Genomic DNA, 26,019 nt, shown 5'->3' with positions numbered 1-26,019 from the left:
GACCGGATCACCAGGTGAAATTAAAAAAAAGAAAAGCTTAAAGAACTCATACAGCCGCCACATCTAAGAAATGGTACGATGCAATGTATTAAAGTGTTACTAAACCCACAACAGTAAAATCAGTCTGTATATGCAGTAAAGCACGCTTGTTATACTCATTGTGGAAGCTAAGGGGTTAATCCCCTGCATTGTGTAAAAAGGTTGTTCGATCCTGACTTCTCTGATCATCTCCTTCTTCTACTGTCTCCAAAATATAACCTGATCTTTACAGAGCCAGCGGACAAGCTGCACATGCTCAGTTTGGTGGGTATTGGTAGAGTTTCTTTTTTTTTTCTTGGGTGATCAGCACAGGGCCAATCGGCTCTGTCCAGGCAGAGGGTCAGGGGTCCTGCGTTCTCATTGGACAGTCGTGGGAGAATGAAAACTTCTACAAGCTTTAACCAGATACTCATAGAAGTCACAAGACTGCTCTAACTGCTTATGAAAAAAGGCATTTAGCAGTTTATATCTACTAAAATAATTGCATTTCCATGTTCTGTGTACTGTGGGAGACCAGATGTAGTGAATGCAGGGTCCAGGATTTAGTAATACCTTTAAGTGAATCTTTTAGGGTTTCATAACATTTTAATTTAAAAACTAAATAATTAAAATATTATATAGATATTTTAATGCAGCAGCCTCAAGCCTGCAGCGCTTCCCAGTTTGTTTACATCATTTGTGTCTCTGAGCCAGATGAGCTTGCTATTGGGCTGGTCACCTGCATAGACTTTTATTGGCTGCCTGTTAATCCGTCCATAAACCTAATGTACAGGCAGTCTATAGAAGTCTATTCAGCAGACTATTGCAAGCACAATACTGCACTCTGTTGGTTTGGAAGAAAAAGATATAATCAAAGTGAGAACATTATCCACTTCAGCTCCAGAAGGTTTTACCTCCTTCATGACCAGGTCATTTTTTGCTATTTAGCACTGTGCTACTTTAACCACTTGCCGACCTGCCGCCGTCGTTATACGGCGGCAGGTCGGCTGTCCTGCGCAAATCGGCATAGCTGTATGATGGCTCGCGATGGCACGATAGCAGCAAGAACTTGTCCATGGGTCGGGCAGACTCGATGCCTGGTACAGAGGCAGAGTGGGATCTGCCTTTGTAAACCAGGCGGATCCCAATTTTGACAGATGACATGACAGAGATCTACTGTTCCCAGTGATCAGGAACAGTGATCTCTGTCATGTCCCCTGCCAGCCCATCCCCCCTACAGTTAGAACACACCCAGGGAACACAGTTAACCCCTTGATCGCCCCCTACTGTTAACCCCTTCCCTGTGAGTGTCATTTTTACTTTGATCCGTGCATTTTTTTTTTTTTTTTTTTTTTCAAATATACATTTTTTTGTTTTCAGAGAAAAGGAAAAAACAGGGAAAGTACAGTACAATTCCAACAATAAGAGAAGGTGTTCACAGATAAGTACACTTGAAGAAGCCGGTAACCTATCTGGCATTTGCAGCATAAAACATTGATTACAATAAGACTTCTGGTGAAATATTCAGCACCTGTAGCCAACATTTGCTATCAACATCTGGGGTTATTGGATAAAAAATATCACCTTGTGTCTGTACTCAGAGTACTTAGTTGCGCTGTCCAATCCCTGAGTACAAATAAATCAGAAAAAACAGAGACCAAGAAGGGGGAACATAGAGGTTCCTGAGAGACTGGAAAGGGGGGAGAAAGAGTCAATGGGGGGGGGGGTGTTGACCCGGGAGCAATGGGTATGTTGTCTTCAGGCCTGTTGCGATTTGCTATTCAAGTGGCAAGCAGAGACACTCCTTCGTCAGATAGAATAAATATATTCCAGAGCCTCCATGCCTTAGAGTTATTTTGTGCTGTGAGGACTAAGTCCTCCAATCTCCTGATCTCCTCCACTCTGCGTAGCCACAACCCAACAGTTGGGGGTAAGCTTTCCTTCCACATAAGGGGAATGCAGGATTTAGCTGCATTCAGTAGATGCCGTACTATCGATTTTTTTTTTTTTTTTTTTTAATAGCTCTGTGCCGGAATTGTAGTGGCATGGAGCAAGATAAAAGCTGGATCGTTATTTATCGTGTAGTCTGCGAATTTTTGAGTGACCGTCCGGACTGTTGTCCAGAACTGTTGCAGCAGAGGGCAAGACCAGAAAATATGGAAAAGCGTCCCTTTGTCTGTCTGACATCTCCAACATTTGTCTGTGGTGACTGGGAAGTACTTGTGCAGCATCTGAGGTGTGTAATACCATCTGGTAAAGATCTTATAATTAAGTTCCTGTATTTTTGTGCAAATGGATGTTTTTAAGGAGAATCTGATTATAGTTTGTTTTTGAACATCGGTGAATGATCGCTGTAGGTCAGTCTCCCATTTCTGTATGAAGGTCAGGTCGGGTTCTTCCGAAGGGGAGTTGAGTATATCGTAGGTTTTAGAACTTGGGGCAACACTCCCTCGTCCCTGCAGTAGTCCTCAAAAGTCATTAAGTTGAAATTAAATTGTGCCGGGTTGGTGATCGAGTGTAAGAAGTTGTGTAGTCGCATTGCTTTCCAGAACGGCAGTCGGAAATGGCCATTTTCATTAGTTAGGGATTCAATGGAAGGCCAATGATTGCCTTCTAAGAAATGGGAGGCACGGTCCCTACCAGTCGATGTAAGTGTCTCATACTCCGGTTCCAGGGGGAAAGCAGGATTACCCAATATATGGTAGAGAAGAGAGACTCTAGAGGAGAGCGAGGTTGTAAGTATGGTAGACGCGCCTACCTGGAGGGTCATGCCTATTACAGGGTGTGATGTCAGTGCTTGAGGGCAACTGGTCAAAGCACCAAGCCGCATCCTTCTGTGGTACCATTGACTGGGGTTGTTCTAAGTGGGTCCACAGTTTGGTCCTGCCGTGTCAATTCCAGTCTATGATTCTACCGAGGTGAACTGCCAAATGATAATTCTGTAGATCTGGGAGGGCCAGTCCTCCATAATGTTTAGGTAGCGTTAAATAACGCCTACATAACCTAGGTTTTGAGTTTGCCCAAATGAATGTAACAAAGAGGGAGTGTGCTTGTTTGAAATATTGGGGCGTGATCTTGGCTGGTAGAGCTTGAAATAAATATAAGAATTTCAGGAGTATGGACATTTTAAGGAGGTTAAACCTGCCGAACCAGGAGTGGAGTCCTCTATTCCATTCCTCCAGTAGCGATCGGGTCTTGGTCAATAGGGGTGGGAAGTTAAGGTTGAAAGTGCGTTTCAATTCTCTTGGGATCAAGGTTCCCAAATATTTGAGAGAGCCATCTGACCATTTAAATCTAAACTGAGATTTTAGGGATCTCAGTCTACTTGGTGTTATATTAATCCCCATTGCCGCTGATTTATCTAAATTAATTTTAAGGTTGGAGAGATTCCCGTATCTATCAAATTCTCTGAGGAGATTTGGCAATGACGCCATGGGATCAGTGCATTTTTGTAGCACTGATCAATGTAATAATGTCACTGGTCCCCAAAAAGTGTAATTTGGGGTCAGATTTGTCCGCCGCGATATCGCAGTCCCACTAAAAATCGCAGATTGCCGCCATTGCTAGATAAAAACAATAAAAAATAATTAAGTCCCTTTATTTATCCCATAGTTTTTAGACGCGATACGTTTTGCGCAAAACCATAAATATATGCCTATTGCTATTGGATATGTATTATAGCAAAAAGTTAAAGATTGTCGCTCTTTGTTTATAGCGCAAAAACTAAAAAGCGCGGAGGTGATCAAATTGCACAATTGCACGACTGCGCAATTGTCAGTTAGTGACGCCATATCGAAAAAATGGCCTGGTCATTATGGGGGCAAATCCTTCCGGGGCTGAAGTGGTTAACTGGTGATTGCGTGACCATGCAATGCTGTACCCAAACAATGTTGATATCTCAGATAGAGCTTTCTTATGGTGGTATTTGATCACTACTGGGAATTTTATTATATAAACGAAGAAACGCATCCGATAAAAATTTATTCATAAATTTTGGCCAAAATGTATACATGTCTGCTACATGTCTTTGGTTAAGAAACTGAAATAAACGGACTAACTGCCTCTGACATCACCAGTGATGCGAATAAAGTGATCATTGATAAAACTATGTACTGTCACTGTACTGATGACACTGGCAGGGAAGGGATTAACATAAAGGGTGATCAAGGGGTTAAATGTGTGCCTAACAATGTGTAATGTGTGTATTATGTGCTGCTTTTTACTAAAGATCTCTTTGTTTCTTATCCCAGCTTTGTAGGGATAAGAAACTTGGAGATCATTCCCCCAGTACAGAGCCCTGTGTATTGTCAACACTGGCCTGGCTGCTGATTGGACACAGCCGATCAGCAGGTCCCAGCCATGATTTATTGGCTGGGACCTACCGACAGACTCCCGCTGTGCACAATAACAGCGGGTGTAGGCTGGAGGGGTGTGCATGTGGTCACCCTAAACCCAGGAACAGACCGTGACATACCAGTATGTCACTCTGCCTGTACAGCCTGCCTCTCCACAGTACATATTGCGGGCGGGTGGTCGAATGGCAGTTTCACTTGAGGACTACTTATTTGATAAGCATACAGTAGATGTTAGGAAGATCCAAGGGGATCTTTGGTTGAGTTTTTCAAATTATCATAGCTTTTCATCTAAAGAATGAACTGGGGGTTACAAGTGTTAGGATCAGTTTACTGACCTTGTACAATATGCATAAATGGAGGTGAGACTACCTTTTAAATCTTTATCTTCACCTATCTCACATTTCTATTACTGTCGGTTTTTGTTGTGTTTGATACCAAGCTTCTAGGTAACAGTAATGCTTCAGGTCACGTTGGCTTTTGGCATCTGTGGAACTAGAATCTTGCATAAATCCCAGGCAAATATGTAGTTTCAGGCCAGAGGCCTTAAAAGTATCCGGAAATCCCAATTTGTAAGTCTGCTGGATGTTGCTTAAAATACCTGGGAAATCAATCAGAGAAAGTGCGTGTACTCTATTTTTCCTGGCAAAAATCTGAGTATGTTAGATGTGAATGAAAATAAGATATTTAATGCAGTCATATGAATTTTTATAATGACCCTACAGTTTGGATGGGCAGTTTTTTCATGCTTTAAATAAAACTCCTGGAGACATGATGATCAGAAGTGTGTTTATTTGTAAACACCCTAGTATATTTCTGTGAAAAAAATCAAAATCCTGGTCTTTAGCCACTTGAGCCCCGGGCTAGTTCTGACGCTTCTCACATATGTAAAAATCTATATTTGTTTTGCTAGAAAACTTCATAGAACCCCCAAACATTATATATTTTTTAATCAGAGGCCCTAGGGAATAAAATGGTGGATGTTGCATATGTTTATGTCGCATCGTTATATCTGCGCAGCGTTTTTTCAAACGCAAATCTTTCTTAAACAAAAAATACGCTTTAATGAATTTTAATCCACACAAACATATATAATGCCCAATTGTTTGATAAAATATAAAAGATGAGGTTACTCTGAGTAAATAGATACCAAACATGGTACACTATAAAACTGTGTAAGCCCGTGGAACTGCACCAAACTACGGTACCTAAAAAATCTCCATAGGCAATGCTTTAAAAGTCTTTACAGGTTTCCAGTTAAGAGTTATGCCCCGTACACACGGTCGGACTTTGTTCGGACATTCCGACAACAAAATCCTAGGATTTTTTCCGACGGATGTTGGCTCAAACTTGTCTTGCATACACACGGTCACACAAAGTTGTCGGAAAATCTGATCGTTTTAAATGCGGTGACGTAAAACATGTACGTCGGGACTATAAACGGGGCAGTGGCCAATAGCTTTCATCTCTTTATTTATTCTGAGCATGCGTGGCACTTTGTCCGTCTGATTTGTGTACACACGATCAGAATTTCCGACAACGGATTATGTTGTCGGAAAATTTTATCTCCTGCTCTCCAACTTTGTGTGTTGGAAAATCCGATGGAAAATGTCCGATGGAGCCCACACACAGTCGGAATTTCCGACAACACGCTCCGATCGGACATTTTCCATCGGAAAATCCGACCGTGTGTTACAGTTTACAGAGTTTCTAGCATTATAATGATTTTGCTCACTCTGATGTTCGCCACGACACCTAGCATGTGTAGTGTGATCGCTGTTTGTCTACGCGTACGTTTGCATTTGCACAGGGGAACGAGGGTACTTGACATTTTTTTTTTTTTTTTTTTTTATGAATTTTTATGCTGTGTCTTTGCATTTAATTTTTTTGATTGCTTTTATTGCTGTTAGATGAGATGAACATCTTTATTGCTGTTAGATGAGATGAACATCCCCTGTGATAGCATGGGCTGTGATAGGTCTTCTTTATTGAAAGATCTGCGGTCTATTGGATCCCAGATTTCTTCTCTGCCCTCCAAAGCATCTGATCAAACCGAGATCAGTTTGATCAGATACTTGCTTGTTCAACCATTTAACGGTTTGTTACATGAGACTGAAACCGGAAGTGACAAAAACCTTATTGCTTCCAGTTTCTTAAGTCACACAGTGGGAGGAACAACATCAGTTTCTCTACAGGAACCAGGAACCGGATACCGCTGGTTGCATCCTTACATGGCTTCCTGACCCCCCCCGCTGCTGCCTGCAAAAGTATCCAGCGGCTTCTTAGCCACTTGGATTACCTTTACATTAAAGGGAATGGCTGGCCCGAAAAAAATGATATCCCGGTCACTGCTGCAGTGATGACCAAAATTTCGCCTTTCCAATCTGGCGATGTACCGGTATGTCACTGGTCAGTAAGTGACTATAACTATCATTTTATAACATACTCTGAGGAATTCAGTAAAGCATTTACAACAATTTTCTGCCAGTAGCTTTCTTTAAAACTACCTGAACCTAATTCAGGCAAGCATAGGACCCAGGGATGAGCTTAGGCATGTTTGAACCTGTCTGAGCTATCCCATTGGGAAGCTGTCAAAGCCAATAGCCAATCATAGGTGGTGGAGACATTATCCACCTTTCAGCCTATGTATACATGCCCCTTGCATAAATGCGGTGGTGAGGAATGCCTCTGCTTTTCATGATTGGATGTCAGCATTGGCAGCTTCCCCACAGAACAGCTCAGGCGGGTACAGACTTGAGTCCGAATATATTGTATCTGAGCTCATCTCTACTTAAGACCAGTGCTCAGAGCAAGGCATGTCTGTGTTGGGAAGCTTTAATGAATGTAACAGCTTGTTGCACAGGGCTCTATCCTCTGTCCCATTCAGCTGTCGGCTGGGAAATTCTCTGGCCAAAACCTGAATGTAAATAATGGGCCAGGCATTCTGGTAATGTCATTGCCTAAATATGGCATTGGCCACATTTGGAAAATGAAAAGTCAGAGGAGGAGGGGGAAGGACCTGATGAAGAACTAGTCTCCACTGCCATAGCGTTTTTTGGGTGGGTGGAGCCTAATGGGGAGCTGATAACCATTCACATTCCCATCGCACAAATTCTTCTGAAAAAGGCTTTAGGATACTGGGTGCTGCAGCAACCACCAGCTGGAGACTGGATCTTCCCTAACACAGTGTAAATATTTGCCAGCATACCACGGATCTTCAAATTGAATCCACGGCTTCAATGAAGTATGGTCACATCACAAACGAGAGTGCAGCATTTCAGAGTCACACAGGACCCCTTTGGCAGGCACGTGATGACATCATTACATGCCTGATAAAGGGGTCCTGCGTGACTCTGAAACGTTCCGCACTCTTGTTTGTGATGTGATCATGCTTCATTAAAGCAATTTGGACTCAATTTAAAGATCCATGGTGTGCTGGCAAATATTTACACTGTGATGTGGAGCTGGAAGACTAGCTCTCCACCAGGTCTACCTTGCTTTTGATTGACCACACATGGCTATAGAATCCATCCACTGGCGCATGCTGTCACTCAAAAGCAAGGTGGCCTTATGGGGAACTAGTCCCTTAGTTCCCTTTAGGCTTTGCCTACCCCACTACAAAATTCCTCAGCCATGCACCTGTTTGTGTATTATTATTATTAAGTGTTGACAATTTTGGTGTGAAGGCCTGGTAGAATCCTTAAGGGTGTCTACAATGAATTCCCCCATTAAGAATTTTCATACGTTAAGAATCATCAGGCAACACTGCAAATACAAAGTGCTACTTTACTACTTACCTTGTGCTTTCCGAGCTGTCATCATTGTATTGTTTATATCAACCTTTTTCAACCAGGGGGCCTTCTGGGATCTGCAGGGTTGCTTTGGCAGAATGCCTAAAAATTGCCCCAAATTGAGAAAAAAATGTCAACAAGCTGGCTGGAGGATCAAGCCTGCCTTTGTTATACAAAGCCACAGGGTTTTTTTTTGTGCAGCATTACAACTTTGGGCACAATACAGGCCAGCTGCTGATGTCGTAACAACCGATGAGAACATAGGTTAATAAAGAGGACATCAGGCACCTGAGGACATCCTTGTTTGCCTATCTCCATAAGCACTGGGGTCACATTGGTTGAATGGTGAAGAGTGGCTGTTGTTGCATTATGTATAACTATTAGTTTAGGTTTTTACAATATACAATGGAGCACCTTGAAATTGTGCATACATTTAAAGGGTGCCTTGACATAAAAAAAAATGGTTGAGAAACACTGGTTTATATTCAGACTATCTATGTCTTTACTGTAGCTGCAGACAAGTACTGGCAACAAGTAAGCATCTCATCCCAGTATCTATTACATTCAATGTCTTCACTGCCAATAGAATTAAATTATCTTTTCCTACTGTACTACAGTCATACAAACACTGAGGTCATGCTTGAGTTTAACTAAACTCTGCACAGTCTCCCAAAATATTAAAGCGGAACATCATTCTCTCAACCCACATTGACTATTTTTTAGATAGAGTAGATTGATAGATATTTATTTGTTTTAAACTTTTTTTTTTTTTTTTACATTTCTTCAGTTAATTTCAGATTTTTCCATGACTAGGCAAATGATGTCTTACATCCCAGAAATCTTTAGGAGGTGAGGAAGGTTTTTCTCAGCTAAGCACACCCTCCTGCCTGCATGCCAGAGCTAAGGGCATATGGATTCCAGGAAGTAATTGCTACATGAATCATCTGCCCTTACTCAAGATGGCCACGGCCAGAAATGCTCAGCAAAATAAAACATGGAGACCTAGATGGATGGCTGTGTTTGTTTAGAATATTAAAATAGTGTTTTGGTTTGTGGTGCTCGGATGCAGTGTAGTAACACTTTAAAGCCATAACACCAGATTGATGAAAATCCTCTGTAAAAAAAAACATCCTGGGCTTTTTTCATTTTTCACAGGAGAGTGTTCTTTTCACAATTACTTTTGTTGCTTTTTATCTAGCAGTAGGACATTTCTTCTGCGTGTTTGAAGGATGTTCTAATTAGTAGTCAAGTCTGTCTCGGGTATGTATTACAGCATGAATTTTGTTATAGCTTATGTGAAATAAATGGGCTTTAATTGCTTAATACCTTTAAGCTGTAATTTGAATTAAAAGTTTAATTTAAAAAGATGAAATAGGATCCATGACAGTGAAACACCTGAAATCAGTTTGATAAGCTGTGAACGATTAGAATTTTGGTTGAGAGGTGAAATATTATCACATATCTGAAAAGTGAATAGATGTACCCATGTGTTAATGCATTTATATGTAGTTTAGTGTAGAAGTCAGCTGAAAGGAAAAGCTTTTTGTTGATTGTATTTGGAACATTTGCAGCTTATATTTTATCTCAGTTTGCCTGGTATATTAATGCATGAACACAAAGGGTAACTTAGCAAACTGACGGGGAAAAAAATAAGTTCCATATTTTGGCGGAAAGCAAAGCATTGTAGTGTAGCAAATCACATTACGCTATAATTGATCTTCTTTATTATTATTTTGTGCAGGTGTTAAGCGTGACAGTATGCAAAATGTCTGCTGTAGTCATTTTTCTTAATGGCGACAAATAATTTGTATTGCTCTTTGTAAACCTAAGAACCAGAATGCAATATATGGCAGTATATCAATGCTTGGATGTGGTGGCTGCATTCATTTTCTTCTGGGGGTTTTCCCTTTATTTTAACCTGGTGTTCCTGCCAGTAGCACACTTCCTGTTCTAGACTGACAATGCTGTACTGTATCTATTGAGGTGCAGATTCTTATTATGCCACGTACACACGAGCGGACTTTTACGGGAGACTTGGTTCGGCGGACCGGACTCCGTCGGACAATTCGATCGTGTGTGGGCTCCAGCGGACTTTTTTTTCCCCAAAAGTTCGACGGACCTAGAAATGAAACATGTTTCAAGTCTTTCTGACGGACAAATGCTAGTCGGACGGACAAAAAACGACGCTAGGGCAGCTATTGGCTACTGGCTGTGAACTTCCTTATTTTAGTCCGGTTGTACGTCATCACGTACGAATCCGTCAGACTTTGGTTGATCATGTGTAGGCAAATCTGTTCATTCAAAAGTCCGTCTTAAAGTATATTGAAAAGTCCACCGGACCTAGTCCATCGAAAAGTCCGTGTGTACGCGGCATTAGTTTTCTCTCCTGATTTGGACTGCAAACACCTGCTCCTCTCCTTATCACCCTTACATAGACAGAAGGTGTTCTATAGTCCACAGAGAGAGCTGGGAAAGCCAATGATATTTTCAACATATCAGTTCAGTTCACAGGAAGTTACAAGAACATTGGAATGCTGACAGGATCAGTAATTGCTTTTCTGTTTTTGCAGAAAATGTGCTGAAAAATAGAAAATTATTGCAGCCACTTCATGTAAGGTCTAGTAAGTTGCAACATATACTGGTTTTTGTTCTTGGGTTTGAGATACCCTTTAACAGGTATATTTGTTTCCTGTTTATGTTTGGTCTGTTTATTTTATATATTTTGAAGACAAAACAAAAGTGCGAGCTTGGCATGTATATAACGTTCTGTGTCTCTTGCCCACCACTTAAAACTGAACCCCAGACTGTAAGCAAAATATACAACGAACAAATGCCCAAACTTTTGCCTTTCCAGCCCCCCGTTTGGCATCATATGCTTTAACATATATGCAGTATGAGAATAAAGAAGATCTGGCAGCTTAGGTACAAGCTCTCCCTGATGGCACTAGCGACATTGCCTTCCTAGAGGGCAGCTGTGCGGCTGGGGCTACGTTACTAGTGCCCTCAGGAGAACAGTGGAAAGTGGATGCAAAAAGGGTACGTTAATGCAGAACTTCACCTGAAAAGGGAAACTCTTCTTCCCTCCCACCCAACATTTTTGGAGGTTATTTACATTTTTTGGGAGGGCGGGTACCTATTTTTGACAGGTACCCACTGTCACTTTACGCTTGGATCGGTTGGGCAATGCTGCTTCACATGAGAGAGTTAACAGTGGACATTGCAGCCCTGAGACTGTCATTTAGCTGGGATGAGGGAGGCACATGGGAGTGTCTTGCTACCCTAGGCTATGGTGCTGTGTTTCTATTGATGCACACAGTTTGGAGAGGCACAACTGTAGTCCCTACATGCAAGGGATACTCTATAGGATACTGCAAGAGAAAGGAGCCACCCTGAAAAATTAAACCTAATGCAGCAGTCATGGCAAAAGCTTAGGCCCCATGCACACAAGACGCTGGTGCAAACCCTGCTGAAAGCATGTTTTTAAAAGCTGAAACCGGCATTTAGAAACGCACATTTTGCTGCGTTTGCTTGCCGCGTTTAGCGGTGTTTTACCGCTGTTGCATCTAGAAGTGTTTAGTTAAGATAACATCAAGACCCTCCCCAAGTTCAAAAAACTGTATTATTTAACTCTTTCAGCCATTTTGTGAGACCAGAGTGAGTAGCAGCAGTGTACTTGTATTTAGTATGTCACTTGCCACAAGTTGGGGATTGTCATTTGCCATGTCATCTGCCACAAGTTGTGGATTGTCCACTTGCCATGTCACCTGCCACAAGTTGGATTGTCATTTGCCACGTCACCTGCCACAAGTTGTGGATTGTCCACTTGCCATGTCACCTGCCACAAGTTGTGGATTGTCCACTTGCCATGTCACCTGCCACAAGTTGTGGATTGTCCACTTGCCACGTCACCTGCCACGTCACTTGCCATGTCACCTGCCGCAAGTTGGATTGTCATTTGCCACATCACCTGCCACAAGTTGTGGATTGTCCGCTTGCCACGTCACTTGCCACAAGTTGTGGATTGTCCTCTTGCCACTCCACCTGCCACATCACTTGCCATGTCACCTACCACAAGTTGGATTGTCATTTGCCATGTCACCTGCCACAAGTTGTGTATTGTCCACTTGCCACGTCACCTGCCACAAGTTGTGTATTGTCCACTTGCCACGTCACCTGCCACAAGTTGTGTATTGTCCACTTGCCACATCACCTGCCACAAGTTGGATTGTCATTTGCCATGTCACCTGCCACAAGTTGTGGATTGTCCACTTGCCACGTCACCTGCCACAAGTTGTGGATTGTCCACTTGCCACATCACCTGCCACATCACTTGCCACGTCACCTGCCACAAGTTGGATTGTCATTTGCCACGTCACCTGCCACAAGTTGTGGATTGTCCACTTGCCACGTCACCTGCCACAAGTTGTGGATTGTCCACTTGCCAGGTCACCTGCCACGTCACTTGCCATGTCACCTGCCACAAGTTGGATTGTCATTTGCCACATCGCCTGCCACAAGTTGTGGATTGTCCACTTGCCACGTCACCTGCCACAAGTTGTGGATTGTCCACTTGCCACGTCACCTGCCACGTCACCTGCCACGTCACCTGCCACGTCACCTGCCACGTCACCTGCCACATCACTTGCCACGTCACCTGCCACAAGTTGGATTGTCATTTGCCACGTCACCTGCCACAAGTTGTGTATTGTCCACTTGCCATGTCACCTGCCACAAGTTGCTTGTTCAAATCTAACAACATATGGGTCAAATTCCAATTATACTTCGGATAGCAGCAATGCTAGTGGTGTATTGGATTGGATCAAGGGCTCATTAAGGTATATAAATGGTCTATGAATCATTGCAAGCAATTACAATTGTTTAACCACTTGCTGCCCGCCCACCGTCATATGACGGCTAGACGGTGCAGCTGCTATCCTGGTCCCCAGGTCCCCCAGGGGGCGCGCGTCCGCTGCGTCACTCAGGTCCCAGTGCGCATGCCTGGCGGCCGCAATGTCTGCCGGGCACCCGTGATTGCCCGGTAACCGTGCAGGACCGTGGATCTGTGGGTGTAAACCCACAGATCCACGTCCTGTCAGATGGGAGGAGACCGATGGTGTGTTCCTTGTACAGAGGAACACCAATTGGTCTCCTCCCCTTGTGAGTCCCCTCCCCCCACAGTTAGAATCACTCCCTAGCAACATGATTAACCCTATAGCGCCCCCTCCTGGTTAAACCCCTTCATTGCCAGTCACATTTATACAGTAATCAATGCATTTTTATAGCACGGATCACTGTATAAATGTGAATGGTCCCAAAAATGTGTCAAAAGTGTCCGATATGTCCGCCGCAATATCGCAGTTACGATAAAAATCGCAGATCGTCGCCATTACTAGTAAAAAAAATAATAATAATAAAAATGCTCTAAATCTATCCCCTTATTTTGTAGACGCTATAACTTTTGCGCAAACCAATAAATATACGCTTATTGCGATATTTTTTACCAAAAATATGTAGAAGAATACATATCCGCCTAAACTGAGGAAAAAATTTGTTTAAAAAAAAAAATTTGGATATTTATTATAGCAAAAAGTAAAAAATATTGTGTTTTTTTTCAAACTTGTCACTCTTGTTTTGTTTTGTTTATAGCGCAAGAAATAAAAACCGCAGAGGTGATCAAATACCACCAAAAGAAAGCTCTATTGGTGGGGAAAAAAAATGATAAAAATTTCATATGTGTACAGTGTTGTATGACCGCGCAATTGTTATTCAAAATGTGACAGCGCTGAAAGCTGAAAATTGGCTTGGGCAGGAAAGGGGTGAAAATGCCCAGTATAGAAGTGGTTAAAATATTTTTTTAATGGTTTTTCATCATTTGCCATCATTTTTGAGATTTTTAATGTAAAAAAAAAGGGCACCTTTAAAAACGCTTATAAACGCAAACGCGGCTAAACGCAGTACCTGCGTTTAGCCGCGTTTGGCGTCTGAAACATGGAAAACTTTTGCATCTGAACCCATTTTTTTGCTTCTGGAAAAACGAGGTTAAACGCAACTGCCTAAAAACGCCAAAAAACGAGACTGTGTACATGAACACATAGGATAACATTAAATGAGTTCAGGGGCAGTTGAAAAAAGTGTCCAACTGCCTCTGAACGCGCGTTTAACAGCATCTCGTGTGCATGAGGCCTTAAACTGGAACATGGACAAGGATTAAAAGATAACGAAGGCCTATGTGAAAGCAATTAGCAAGACATTTTAAAACACAAATCGTCAAAGTTGTTTAATGGTCTTTTCACTAAATACAAAAAAATATACATTACTACTGTTTAGCATATACATTTGGTAAGGTATATATGATCCATATTTGCAACCTAGTGCATGAAAGAAGCATATAATTCTTCCAGGTTGGCCGGGAATAACCCAGCGCATGGAAGATGCATACAGTGATTCCAGATTTGGGAGAAATTTCCTAATGCATCGAAGATGTTCTGTGGGTGGGCTTTTTGTCTTTCGCACTTTTACAAATCTGTTTTAATGCAGGTAGGTCAAGGTATACTCTGCTTAACTGACTCTTGAGTCGCAGACCTATTGCCGAATGGCTCGAAGGGCCAGTTCACACCACATGCAGTCCAGGACATTTTTTATACATCAAAAATGTATGGAAAGTAGATCATATGATTTCCAATGGCATAGTTCACACCAGTGTGGTCAGTTCCAGTGCATTCCAGCTCCAGAAAAAAGAAAATAGAACATGCTGCATTTGTCCTGCACTGGACAGTACTGAAACGCGGTAAAGCGTATCAAAAATGCACACTAATGCATTACAAACGCATGAGAAATGCACCGGACCCCAGTACAGTGAAAAAAAAAAGAAGAAAAGAAACATCTGGAATGCATCCGGAAATGCATCAAAAACACTCTGAAACACATCAAAAACGCATTAAAAACATGCATGCAGAAACGCATCTGGAGCATATCTGGAGTGTGTTTTTCTGGTGTGGTCTTAATTGTTCTACTGTCATATATCTTTTTCACCTGCTGCCCTTCTATCTAAGCCCTATACTAACAGATTAACCTATATTCTAAATGGTCCTGAGTCTAATCCTGTAATACAGGAATAAAAAAAAAAAAAAATGTACAGTAAGCTATGTACAATAGATCCTAACCCTAACTAGATGATTGTAATGTACCATATGTCATAAACAATCGTTCACTTTGCCCATCAAATCAACTGGCTTTCCACTTAAATGTATTGGTGTGACTCAATACTGTACTTTCTTTCTTCATGTAATCTTTTTTTTATTTGCTCACATTCCTTCCTAGAAGGTTTTTTCAGTGTTACACCATAATTGGCTTTATATGGCAATGGTAGGCCATCTACTGTTGAATGCTACACTTCCATACCAATCCTAATTAGAGTCAGGAAATGGGGTGTGTAAGTTGCACTGTCAGCTGTGAAAATACTTTGCAGTTCAGTATGTATTTGGTGTTTGGAAGTGATAACTGTAATGCCTAATAAGGATTTTTTTCTGTTGAGTAGCTGAAGCGGGATTAATGTAAAATGTAATCTTTGTAATCATTTTCTGTGATTTTTTTCAAACATGACAGATTAAGGATATGAGGGGCTGCTAGGGCAGTGGTAAAGATAAAGAAAGGTATGTGTGTGTAGGTTTCTCTGACAGTCTAGTTTTAAGCTTGCTTTACTAACTTTTAATGTTATATATTTACTTTAAAAGAAAAATCAGTAGCTCATCGTAGTTAGAATTTTATTTCCCACAGAGTATTTTTAGGCAAGTGAAATCCATTAATTGTAAGTGCTATTCAAGAAACATGTAGCTATGTTACAAAATGTTAAGCTGATATACTTTTAATGTAAATTTTATATGCTACATTCCATCAAATTAGTCAAATGTTTCAGTGTTGTTGGTTTTGTATTGCAGTCTTATTTCCATTGGTGTGTCATTGTTAAATAGCAATTTAAAACCTTTACAAATGTTTGAAGCGTAACATTTTTGTTGATAATAAAATTGATTCCCTCTGGGCGATTAATGTGCATTGCGAGGAAAGTGCAAGGTAACTTTGAAGTAAAGTCCTAGCTTTTTCTGTTATGAAGAAATTCCTATTTGGTTTATCATGTCCTTTCAAAACTGATTCCTGAATGGGTGGGTCAGAGTGCATTAAAACCACCTGAAGTGTATACATCTCTTTAGAAGTAGATACAATACTTTAATACCCTTACCTTGAAAAAAAAAAAACATTCAGTTTAAAATAGAAATGCAAGGCAAAATGTTTGTGTGTATATTTAAAAAAAAACAAAACCATAAATTAAAGCTGATCTCCATGCTTCCTGTCATTTAAAATAGTTAATTTGGACCAAGGTGGTCCAAAATAACTATTTACTTCATTAACTGCTGCAGCAGCTCTTAGTGCTGTATGTAGATTTAGCTAGGGTTCCGACTGTGAGACAGGGAAAAACAGCCGGGCTGAGGCAGAGATTGTGACATCACCAGACTGCTTCTACACCTCAGCCAATTCATTCATAGAATGCAAAGCTGCCTATGAAAATACAAAGCTGTCTGCGACTGGCTGAGCCCAATTCAGTTTTGTTTGGGGTGTGAGATGGGAAATCCCTGTCTAACAGCAGGAACCCAGCACTGTGTAATGTACGTAGCTGAAGCTGCCTTTCCACCTAACTTTAGTGGTGTGACTTAATACTGTACTTTCTGCTACTAAGCTTTTTTTTTTTTTTTTTTTCATTTGCCCATGTTCCTTCCTAGAAAGCTTTTTCAGTGTTTTATTTATATATATATATATATATATATATATATATATATATATATGCCTTTATATAGCAATGGTAGGCCATCTACTGTTGAATGCTACGCTTAATTAGAGTCAGGAAATGGGGTGTGTAAGTTGCACTGTCAGCTGTGAAAATACTTTGCAGTTCAGTAAATATTTGGCATTTAGAAGTAATAACTGTAGCACCTTGTGTATATATTTAAAATAGAAATTAAAGCTGATCTCAATGTTTCCTCTCACTTAAACTGGTTTATTTGGACCGAGCTGATCCAGAATAACTGGACCAGCTTGGTCCAAGTTGCCAGAGACATACATCCAAATCACGGTACGCCCTGGCTCCTGCAGTACAGGAAAGGGAGGGCAATGGAATAAGCAGCTTGAAAAGTAAGCATTCTTTTACAAAATGGCTGCATATTAATGTACAGCCGTGGCTAAAAGTTTTGAGAATGACACAAATATTAGCTTTCACAAAGTCTGCTGCCTCAGTTTTTATGATGGCAATTTGCATATATTCCATAATGGTATGAAGAGTCATCAGATGAATTGCAACGTCCCTCTTTGCCATGAAAATTAATCCTATAAAAACATCTCCTCTGTATTGGGAAGTAGGCTTCAGGGCACCCAAGAAAGTACAGCAAGCGCCAGGACCGTCTCCTACAGTTGATGCAGCTGAGGGATCAGGGCTCCACCAGTGCAGAGCTTGGTAGGTGTGAGTGCATCTGCATGCACAGTGAGGTGAAGACTTTTGGATAATGGCCTGGTGTCAAGAAGGGCATTAAAGAAGCCACTTGTCTCCAGGAAAAACATCAGGGACAGACTAATATTCTGCAAAAGGTACAGGGATTGGACTACTGAGGACTGGGGTAAATTCATTTTCTCTGATGAATCCCCTTACCAATTGTTTGGGACATCCGGAAAAAACCTTGTCCGGAGAGGAAAAGGTGAGCGCTACCATCAGTCCTGTGTCATTCCTACAGTAAAGCATCCTGAGGCCATTCATGTGTGGGGTTGCTTTTCAGCCAAGGGGGTGGGCGCACTCACAATTCTTCCTAAGAACACAGCCATGAATAAAGAATGGTACAAAAACATCCTCTGAGAGCAACTTCTCCCATCCGTCCAAGAACAGTTTGGTGATGAACAATGCCTTTTCCAGCATGATGTAGCACCTTGTCATAAGGCAAAAGTGATAACTAAGTGACTTGGGGAACAAAACATCAAAATTTTGGGTCCATGGCCAGTAAACTTCCCAGACCTTAATTCCATTGAGAACTTGTGGTCAATCCTCAAGAAACGGGTGAACAAACCCCCCCCACAAATTCTGACGAACTTCAAGCATTGATTATACAAGAATGGGCTGCCATCAGTCAGGGTGTGGCCTAGAAGTTGATTGACCGCATACCAGAGCGAATTGCAGAGGTCTCGAAAAAGAAGGGTCAACATTGCAAATATTGACTCTTTGCATAAACTTAAAGCGGAGTTTCGCGAAAAAAAAAATTTTTTAGATGTCAGCAGCTGCAAATACTGCAGCTGCTGACTTTTAAAATAAGGACACTCACCTGTCCCGGGGTCCAGCGATGTCGGCACCCGAGACCGAACCGTCCCTCGATCCTCGGGTGCTGCCGCCGCCATTTTCACTGAGGGAATCAGGAAGTGAAGCGTTGCGGCTTCACTGCCCGATTCCCTACTGCGCATGCGCGAGTCCCGCTGCGCGTCTACACTGGTCCCCGTTGTGTTGTGGGAACTGTGTATTTCCCACAACACAACGGGGGTGGGCGGGGGTTTTGCGGCTAGCTGCGGCTAGCTATTCCCGGAAGTGGGTTCAGATACCTGTATAATACAGGTATCTGCACCCCCCTCCCCCCTGAAAGGTGCCAATTGTGACACCGGAGGGGGGGAGGAATCCGATGAGCGGAAGTTCCACTTTAGGGTCAATAAAAGCCTTTGACACTCATGAAATGCTTGTAATTTTACTTCAGTATACCATAGTAACATTTGACAAAAAGATCTAAAAAAATGAAGCAGCAGACTTTGTGAAAATTAATATTTGTGTCATTCTCAAAACTTTTGGCTACGGCTGTACTGAGGACACTGTAATGCATAGGGATCTTTTTGGAAAAAACCTTCCTTCCCTTAGCCCCATCCTTCATCTGCTCAGAAAAGCCTTGTGTAAGCTTTAGGTTGATCTGTATGGAGCTTCCACAGAGCTGAGGACCCACTTCGCAAAACCATGTGCCAATGCTGGGTCCTGTAGATTGGTCACTTAGGCTCATAGTGCTGCATCATGGGAAGGAGAGAGAGTTACATAGATCCATGTGTACCCTGAGATAACTGATATTTCACTTTTTGTCCAGCTTGTGAACCCAGTGTCTGGGAAATTAGGTGCATGTATGATTGAAGTAAAAAAAAAAATCGATGAAGTCTGTTGCTTTGCCTTGCATGAGTAAAGCACAGGTTAAGAGGTGGATTAGTGGATCAAAATGTCATCCATGCATTGGCTGAAAAGGTTAATTAGTGAAAGTGTCTGCTTGGAAGTATTTGATTCTTATTGAAAAATGTAAATATGTAAATTGTGTCAAATATGACCTGAAACTGACTTGAATTTGAAGGAAGCTTAATGTTTAAATGACACCTTCCCACAGGTCGTAAAAATGAAGCTTACATGTAGGAAATGTTTACTGTATATGAGATGCCGTTTTATCCAACCTGTGGTGCTGTTGCACATGGGTAATGTAGAGGCATATGGCAGCACAGAATAAAATACACCTGTATTTATGGTGCACAGGTGTCAAAGCTGCTGCATAGTTTTGCCAATAGACATGCAGTTCAGAACATGCTGTATGCATGTAAATTCTAGTAATTGCATATACACATGCACATGCATAGAAATGTTTCTCTAAACAAAAGTTAAGAGCTGAAGAAGCATTCTCCAATTCTTAGGTTATATAGTTGATTAGCTGCAAATGAAGCTTCTAGTGAACTTTTACTAAAATGTATGCTAAAATAACGGCTAGCATTCCAAGAAGGTTCACGTATAATTATTATTGTCTTCTGAGCCATGTCAATCTTTCTACATGCCTTTGTTTCAGAAGTCATTTAATGGAATCCAGATGCAAGTCTGATCTACATAACTAAATACATTTTTTTTGTTTTTATATTGCTCAACATTTGAATATTTAAACATTGTTTCCCAGTGCAAGTTTCCATGAGCATGGCCAAAAAACTGTGTACGACAATTGAATTAATCAGATATCTTGAGTTAGACTTCTTGAAAGTATAAAAGCCTTAAGGCAGGTTGTGTCACCACCCACTCAGATCTTTTTCTAGATGATACACTATTTAATAGAAGAGCAAGTAAAGTGTTGGTAATACCTCCGTGCTTTCAGAGCCTACAATGCGTTTCTAATGAAAAACAGAAGTTTTCATTCAGTTTTCTGGCCAGCTATGTCCCAATCCAATTTGCATTTCCTTTCTGCAATAAAAAGTTAGTATATTCCATTACAGATACTGTGAGGCAGATATGGATACAGAGCAAAATCATATTGTTTATTGCTTTGATGAGACACTATATGTGATCTTGTTTACTCCTGGGGGTTAGGCATTATGTTTATAGAGAAAAATAGTTGCTGAAACTACAACCCAAATTCCCAAAAAGTTGGGATGCTGTTTAAATTCTTCAGCTCCGCGCTATAGCCAAATGACGGCTACAGCGCAGACCTACTTTGCCAGGAGTACGTCAATAAACGTTCTCCCTTGCCCGAGCGGCCTGCTCTGTGATCAGCGAGTCTATGAGACTCGGCTGATCACAGATCGGAGTAAGGGGTCAATCCCGACCCCCTTACCACGTGATCAGCTTTCAGCCAATGACAGCTGATCATGTGATGTAAACAGAGCTGGTAATCGGCTATTTTTTCTCCTCGCGCTGATAGCGTGAGTGAAAAAAAAAAAAAACCGGCGGCTCTCAGGGGGACATCGGTCCCGATCAAGGAGAGCTGCCGCCAGCTCATCTGTGTCCACCTGTGTGGTACCTATCAGTAACACCTATTAGTGCCCTTCAGTGCCCATTAGTGCCACTCATCAGCGCAATTGTCATTCAAAGTGCATCAGCGCTGAAAGCTGAAAATTGGTCTGGGCAGGAGGGGGGTTTAAGTGCCCAGTAAGCAAGTGGTTAAAGCCTACATAGAACAGAATACAAGGATTTGCAAATCTTATAAACCCATATTTTGTTCACAATCGAAAGTAGAAAACACATCAAATGTTTAAACTGAGAAAATGTACCATTTTAAGAAAAAAATAAGGCAATTTTGGAATTGATGGCAACAACACATCCCAAAAATGTTGGGACAGGGCAACAAAAAGCTGGTAGTAAGTGGTACTAACGAGGAAGAGCTGGAAGAACATTTTGCAACTAATTAGGTTAATTAGCAACAGGCCAGTAACATGATTGGGTATAAAAAGGGCATCTTAGAGAGTCAGAGTGTCTCGGAAGTAAAGATGAACAGAGGCTCCCCACTCTGTGAAAGGATGCATCTAAAAATTGTCAAACAATTTCAGAATAATGTTCCTGGACATACAATTGCAAAGACTTTAAATATATCATCATATACAGTACATAATATCAAAGAATCAGAGAATTTAGAAAAAACTCTATATGCAACGAACAAAGCTGAAACACAATATTGAATGCCGGTGATGTTCGCATCCTCAGACGGCACTGCATGGGCTCAGGAATACTTCCTAAAATCACTTTCTGTGAACACACTTCCACGTGCCATCCAAAAATGCAAGTTGAAGCTCTATCGTGTACAGAAGACGCCATATCTAAACATGATCCAGAAATGCTCAATTTCCCCTCTTGCTGCCTGAATTTATTTACTGTAGAATAGGTAGGCTGGTAGACATCTACAATAGGTGTACTTTATAGCTCTTGCTCTAAAACACTGTTGTAAAACATGTCTTGATGCACTACTGTTCCTTTCATTCTTAATGGTACCCCAACGCACCTGTATTGCAGTGCACCACAATGCATGATACTGTATGTTGTGGTGCGCAGCATTTGAAGTATATTGCATGCACCATTTTTGGCTCCTTGGGCAGCATAGTCATATCAATGGCCTGCCTTATAACAATGCTCGTTAACACTCTCGCAACAGTGTGAATCCAGCTCTAAAGTCACAAAGTGTTTGTCTTGAAGTTATTTGCTGATATAATTGATTGGGAGAATTGTTTTTTTTATTCTGATTTTATATTCTTTTAAACTTTTGTGAAGAGACTTAATCTAAGTTTTGTCAAAAATATATATGAGTGTTTGGTATTTTATGACACATTTAAAGATATTTATGTTTCAGCTTGTGTTTTCATTCTACAGCTCCAGCTTAACCTCCCTGACGGTATTCCCAAGTGTGGCTCGGGGTGAATTTTTAGTACCAAAAGCTGTAACCCCGAGCCACACTCGGGATTGCATCACAGCATCCAGGCAAAGTTACTTACCTTGGCCCCAGGATCCTGCGATGTCTCCCCGCTGTGTGTGCGAGCCGTGTCTCCGCTCGATATATCACAGTGCCGGGCTCTATTCCCTGCGAGCGTTGCGACGCACGGGGACGGAGAACGGTGCCAAATTCAAAAAGTGAAACACATAATACAAACAGTACACTGTAATCTTACAGATTACATTACTGTATCAAATAATTTCACATCCCTTTTGCCCCTAATGGTTTGTCCAGTGCCCTGCATGCAGTTTTATATTATAAATACTGTTCTTTCTGCCTGGAAACTGAAGATTGTCCATAGCAACCAAAACCGTCCCTTTACATCAAAAGCAGTTTTAGACCAACTAGAAAACAGCGATTAATAAATTAGAATCACTCGGAGAATTGAGCGATAGTGATTCGTGGGGAAATCCGTCATCAAACATTGAAAGTAATGACAGCGACAATTCTGCAACTGGGCAAATTTCAGTGTTTTTGATTTGATTACATTATTGAATAATTTTTATTATTATTTGTTATAATTATTTATAGTTATTTATTATATTATAATTTATGATTTCGTGTTTTAAACTTTATCATACCCAGGCTGTCTACTAGACTCTTGTTTGGACAGATTTAAGTGAGTTATTCCTAAGAATTACAGGCCTACAATGTAAAACGCCAAATTTCCATGCATACCATTGTAGCGCTTTGAGCATCAAAAATCTGAAATAATCATACCGCCAGGAAGGTTAAGGAGTTCACCTTGTTATTGTTTTAGCTAAGAGCCATTTCTGACTAGTCATGTGGCTGCACCTCGGCTGCATTGCCCTGCGGAGAATGGCTATTCTATTTGCTGAAAAATTTTGTGCCTTCTGATTTTAAGAGAGGTCTTCATTGTTCAGCAGACACTTCCTGTGCTAAAGTAATTACTTGTGCAGGCACATTTGTCATTATTAGTTGATCTTTGTAGCATAGCATTATTGCTTGACAGTCGGAGACTTTTACAGAACACAGTCTAGAATGAAAGCTTACAGCACCAACTGTCTGTGCCAGATAGTAATGAGTGTGACATTGTCAGAATTGAATGGGCTTTATTCTTACATGCTAGTGCGGAGGTTAAAATGATATGTCTTACAAAAAAAAAGGCAATATTTGGAGATTGTTCAAAAAGTGACCTTTTTTTGGTTTTGGATTGATAGGTCATTTGATACTATAAACTTACAGGTGAATTGTGCATTATGGTTTTGTTTTTTTTTTTTTTGTTTTTTTTGTTTTTTTAAAAGAGGCGTGCATAGAAGTATTCATTCAATTTTTTTTTCTTTGACAGCCTGGGGAAACCTTGGAAATGTATTGAAGAACCAAGGCGAGATTTCTGAAGCAGAAAAAGCTTATAGGAATGCCTTGTACTATCGCAGCAATATGGCTGACATGCTGTATAACTTGTAAGTATATCCTGCTGTATATTCCAGTGTCCATTTAAAGAGACTGATAAAGTAAAATGCCCAGGTGAGAAAGTTGTGGCCTTCGACAATCATATACTCAGTAAAGTATAAATATGTCACTGAGGCACATATGTAGAGGGTGTTTTACTTGCCAAAAGTTTTTAGTAAAATATATCTTTTCTTGTGATTCATCCATCGATCCTACAGATCTATATAGCTCTTTCTCTCACAGGTGACAGCACTACAGTTTTGCAACTGTTTTACTACCTACATCCTTTTTGGCTAAAATTTTGCTGCACACCATGTGAGAAAAATTTCTGCCAATGCTGATCTGTGTCCAAAAATGCTAAATGCCTGGTTGTTGGGTCAAACCATGCAACAAGTGAAGCCAGAACCTCTGACCTGATTTTGGATCAGTAACTTTGAATGTATGGGAGCCTAAAGTTTATCATCTTAGGTGGTTAGCAGTGGCAACCCCATCTTTCTCTCTAAACAGGTTTCCTTAAGGCTCGGTTCACACCTAAACCGCACATGGATCGCACAGCAGCACTGTCCGTCCCTGTTCTCCATTTCAGGGATGAATTAGGGCAGATTCTTTGCCCGAATTCGGCCCTGAAACAGAGGCAAAGATGCACAGCGTTTCTGTACAGTGCGCTCCGCAGCCGCCCCGGAGACATGTGAACTGCCTCCATAGAGAGCCGGTCACATTCTCCTGCTATGTGAATTGGATGTGGGGAAAGCTGCATCCAATTCGCATAGGTGTGAACCCAGCCTTAAGCCAACTTTATAATCTCCACCACCCCTTCAGCATGCAGAGCAGACAATTTTCAGGTAATTTCATGAATTTTTAAAAGGAGTAATGTGTTTGGACTACCCATCCTCAGTCAAGCCTGTATTACAAATTGTATTCTATATGCATTTGGTGCCAATCCGTTCGCATGTTTTGCTCTAACATGATAAGCAAAGTTAAGTTCAATTCATAAATATAGTTAGATGTGTTTTAAGTGCCATGGTTGCTATTTACTCCCAAGCTGGCTCTCAACATAAGGCCTTTATTCTTAGCACCCAAACATCAGTTTTTAATACCACAAGATGTATGTTTATGGTGTACATTTGTAGTACAACATGTGTAGCAGTGTATTCTTGATGAGAAGAAAACTATTTCCGTAATGTGTCATAGATTATCCTGAATGGGCACTTAGCCTTACTTGTGCAAAGTATTGGGTCACCATTATTCATTACTTAATTGATTCCATATGAAAACCAACACCATCCTAAATGCTTCATGAGGACTTATACAACTTGAAATCAATACAAGCTAAACATCAGTAAGTAATTTTTTTAAGCAAAAATGCCACACAATTAATGTTAAAGTATTTTCATTATTTAGACCAAGGTTTATTGCACCAAGTTGGTATGAGTAAATAGTTGTACATCCATAAGAAAAGTCAATATGTAACGACCTTATGTACGATCAAATGTTTTGAGGTTTCTAAAATGTAGTCCTTCTGCAGTAGATATTTGTTGGATGTTCACTATTTCTAAAGTAGAACTGGACTATATATAACAACCCCAGTAACCCACCACACACACACATGGGTTAACAGCTCTGAAGACCAGTGGCAACATATGTGTTGTATAATTCTAAAGGCACATCTTTAACTTCATGGTTTTGCAGTTTAAACTGTAAGTTCAATACTTATAAACTGGCAAGGTAAAGGCATTTTTAATAAACACTCAATAAAGCTGCTAATTGCTTAACTTGCTTGTTCAGGTTGTCAAAGGTATGACATGAAACACATTACCAGTTTCATTTAGTCTGTTTATTTTGAATTATAGAAAGCCAATAAGAAATTATCATTACGTAGGTATTCATAGTCAAATATTGATCCCTGGATCTCAATGTGAAACGGACATGTTGCTTGAAATTATATAGGATTTTTTTAAATAGTTTTTAGGTTAGCATTTACTTTAGAACACAAGAAAGTTCCCATGTTGGAGGTAACTGTTGCCACACCTACGAGAGAAAAGGCATATAAATTGCTGTGTTTCCAAATCACCTTCTGAACTGTCTCTTTTTTTTGTTCTCCTTTTCCAATAAAAAAACTCAAAATACTTTCACTGAGGCTGAGAAACACTTCCTTCACAC

At 40.9% G+C, this 26,019-nt stretch overlaps 1 protein-coding gene across 2 annotated transcripts in view; it reads left to right on the top strand.

The window, feature by feature from the left end:
• The window catches only part of TMTC2 (transmembrane O-mannosyltransferase targeting cadherins 2), a 422,005-nt gene that overhangs the window by 231,941 nt on the left and 164,045 nt on the right, over window positions 1-26,019 (top strand). For both annotated transcript variants that reach the window (XM_073620217.1, XM_073620218.1), the window contains one exon: window positions 23,756-23,870. In XM_073620217.1, the coding sequence (XP_073476318.1) occupies window positions 23,756-23,870 (115 nt within the window). The remainder of the gene's footprint in view (window positions 1-23,755; window positions 23,871-26,019) is intronic.

The sequence above is a fragment of the Aquarana catesbeiana genome, linkage group LG03 (assembly GCF_042186555.1).
Source record: "Aquarana catesbeiana isolate 2022-GZ linkage group LG03, ASM4218655v1, whole genome shotgun sequence".
NCBI classification, from domain to species: domain Eukaryota; kingdom Metazoa; phylum Chordata; class Amphibia; order Anura; family Ranidae; genus Aquarana; species Aquarana catesbeiana.
The sequence above is the reverse complement of the archived record's forward strand: the minus strand, read 5'-3'. Positions and strand labels throughout refer to the sequence as shown.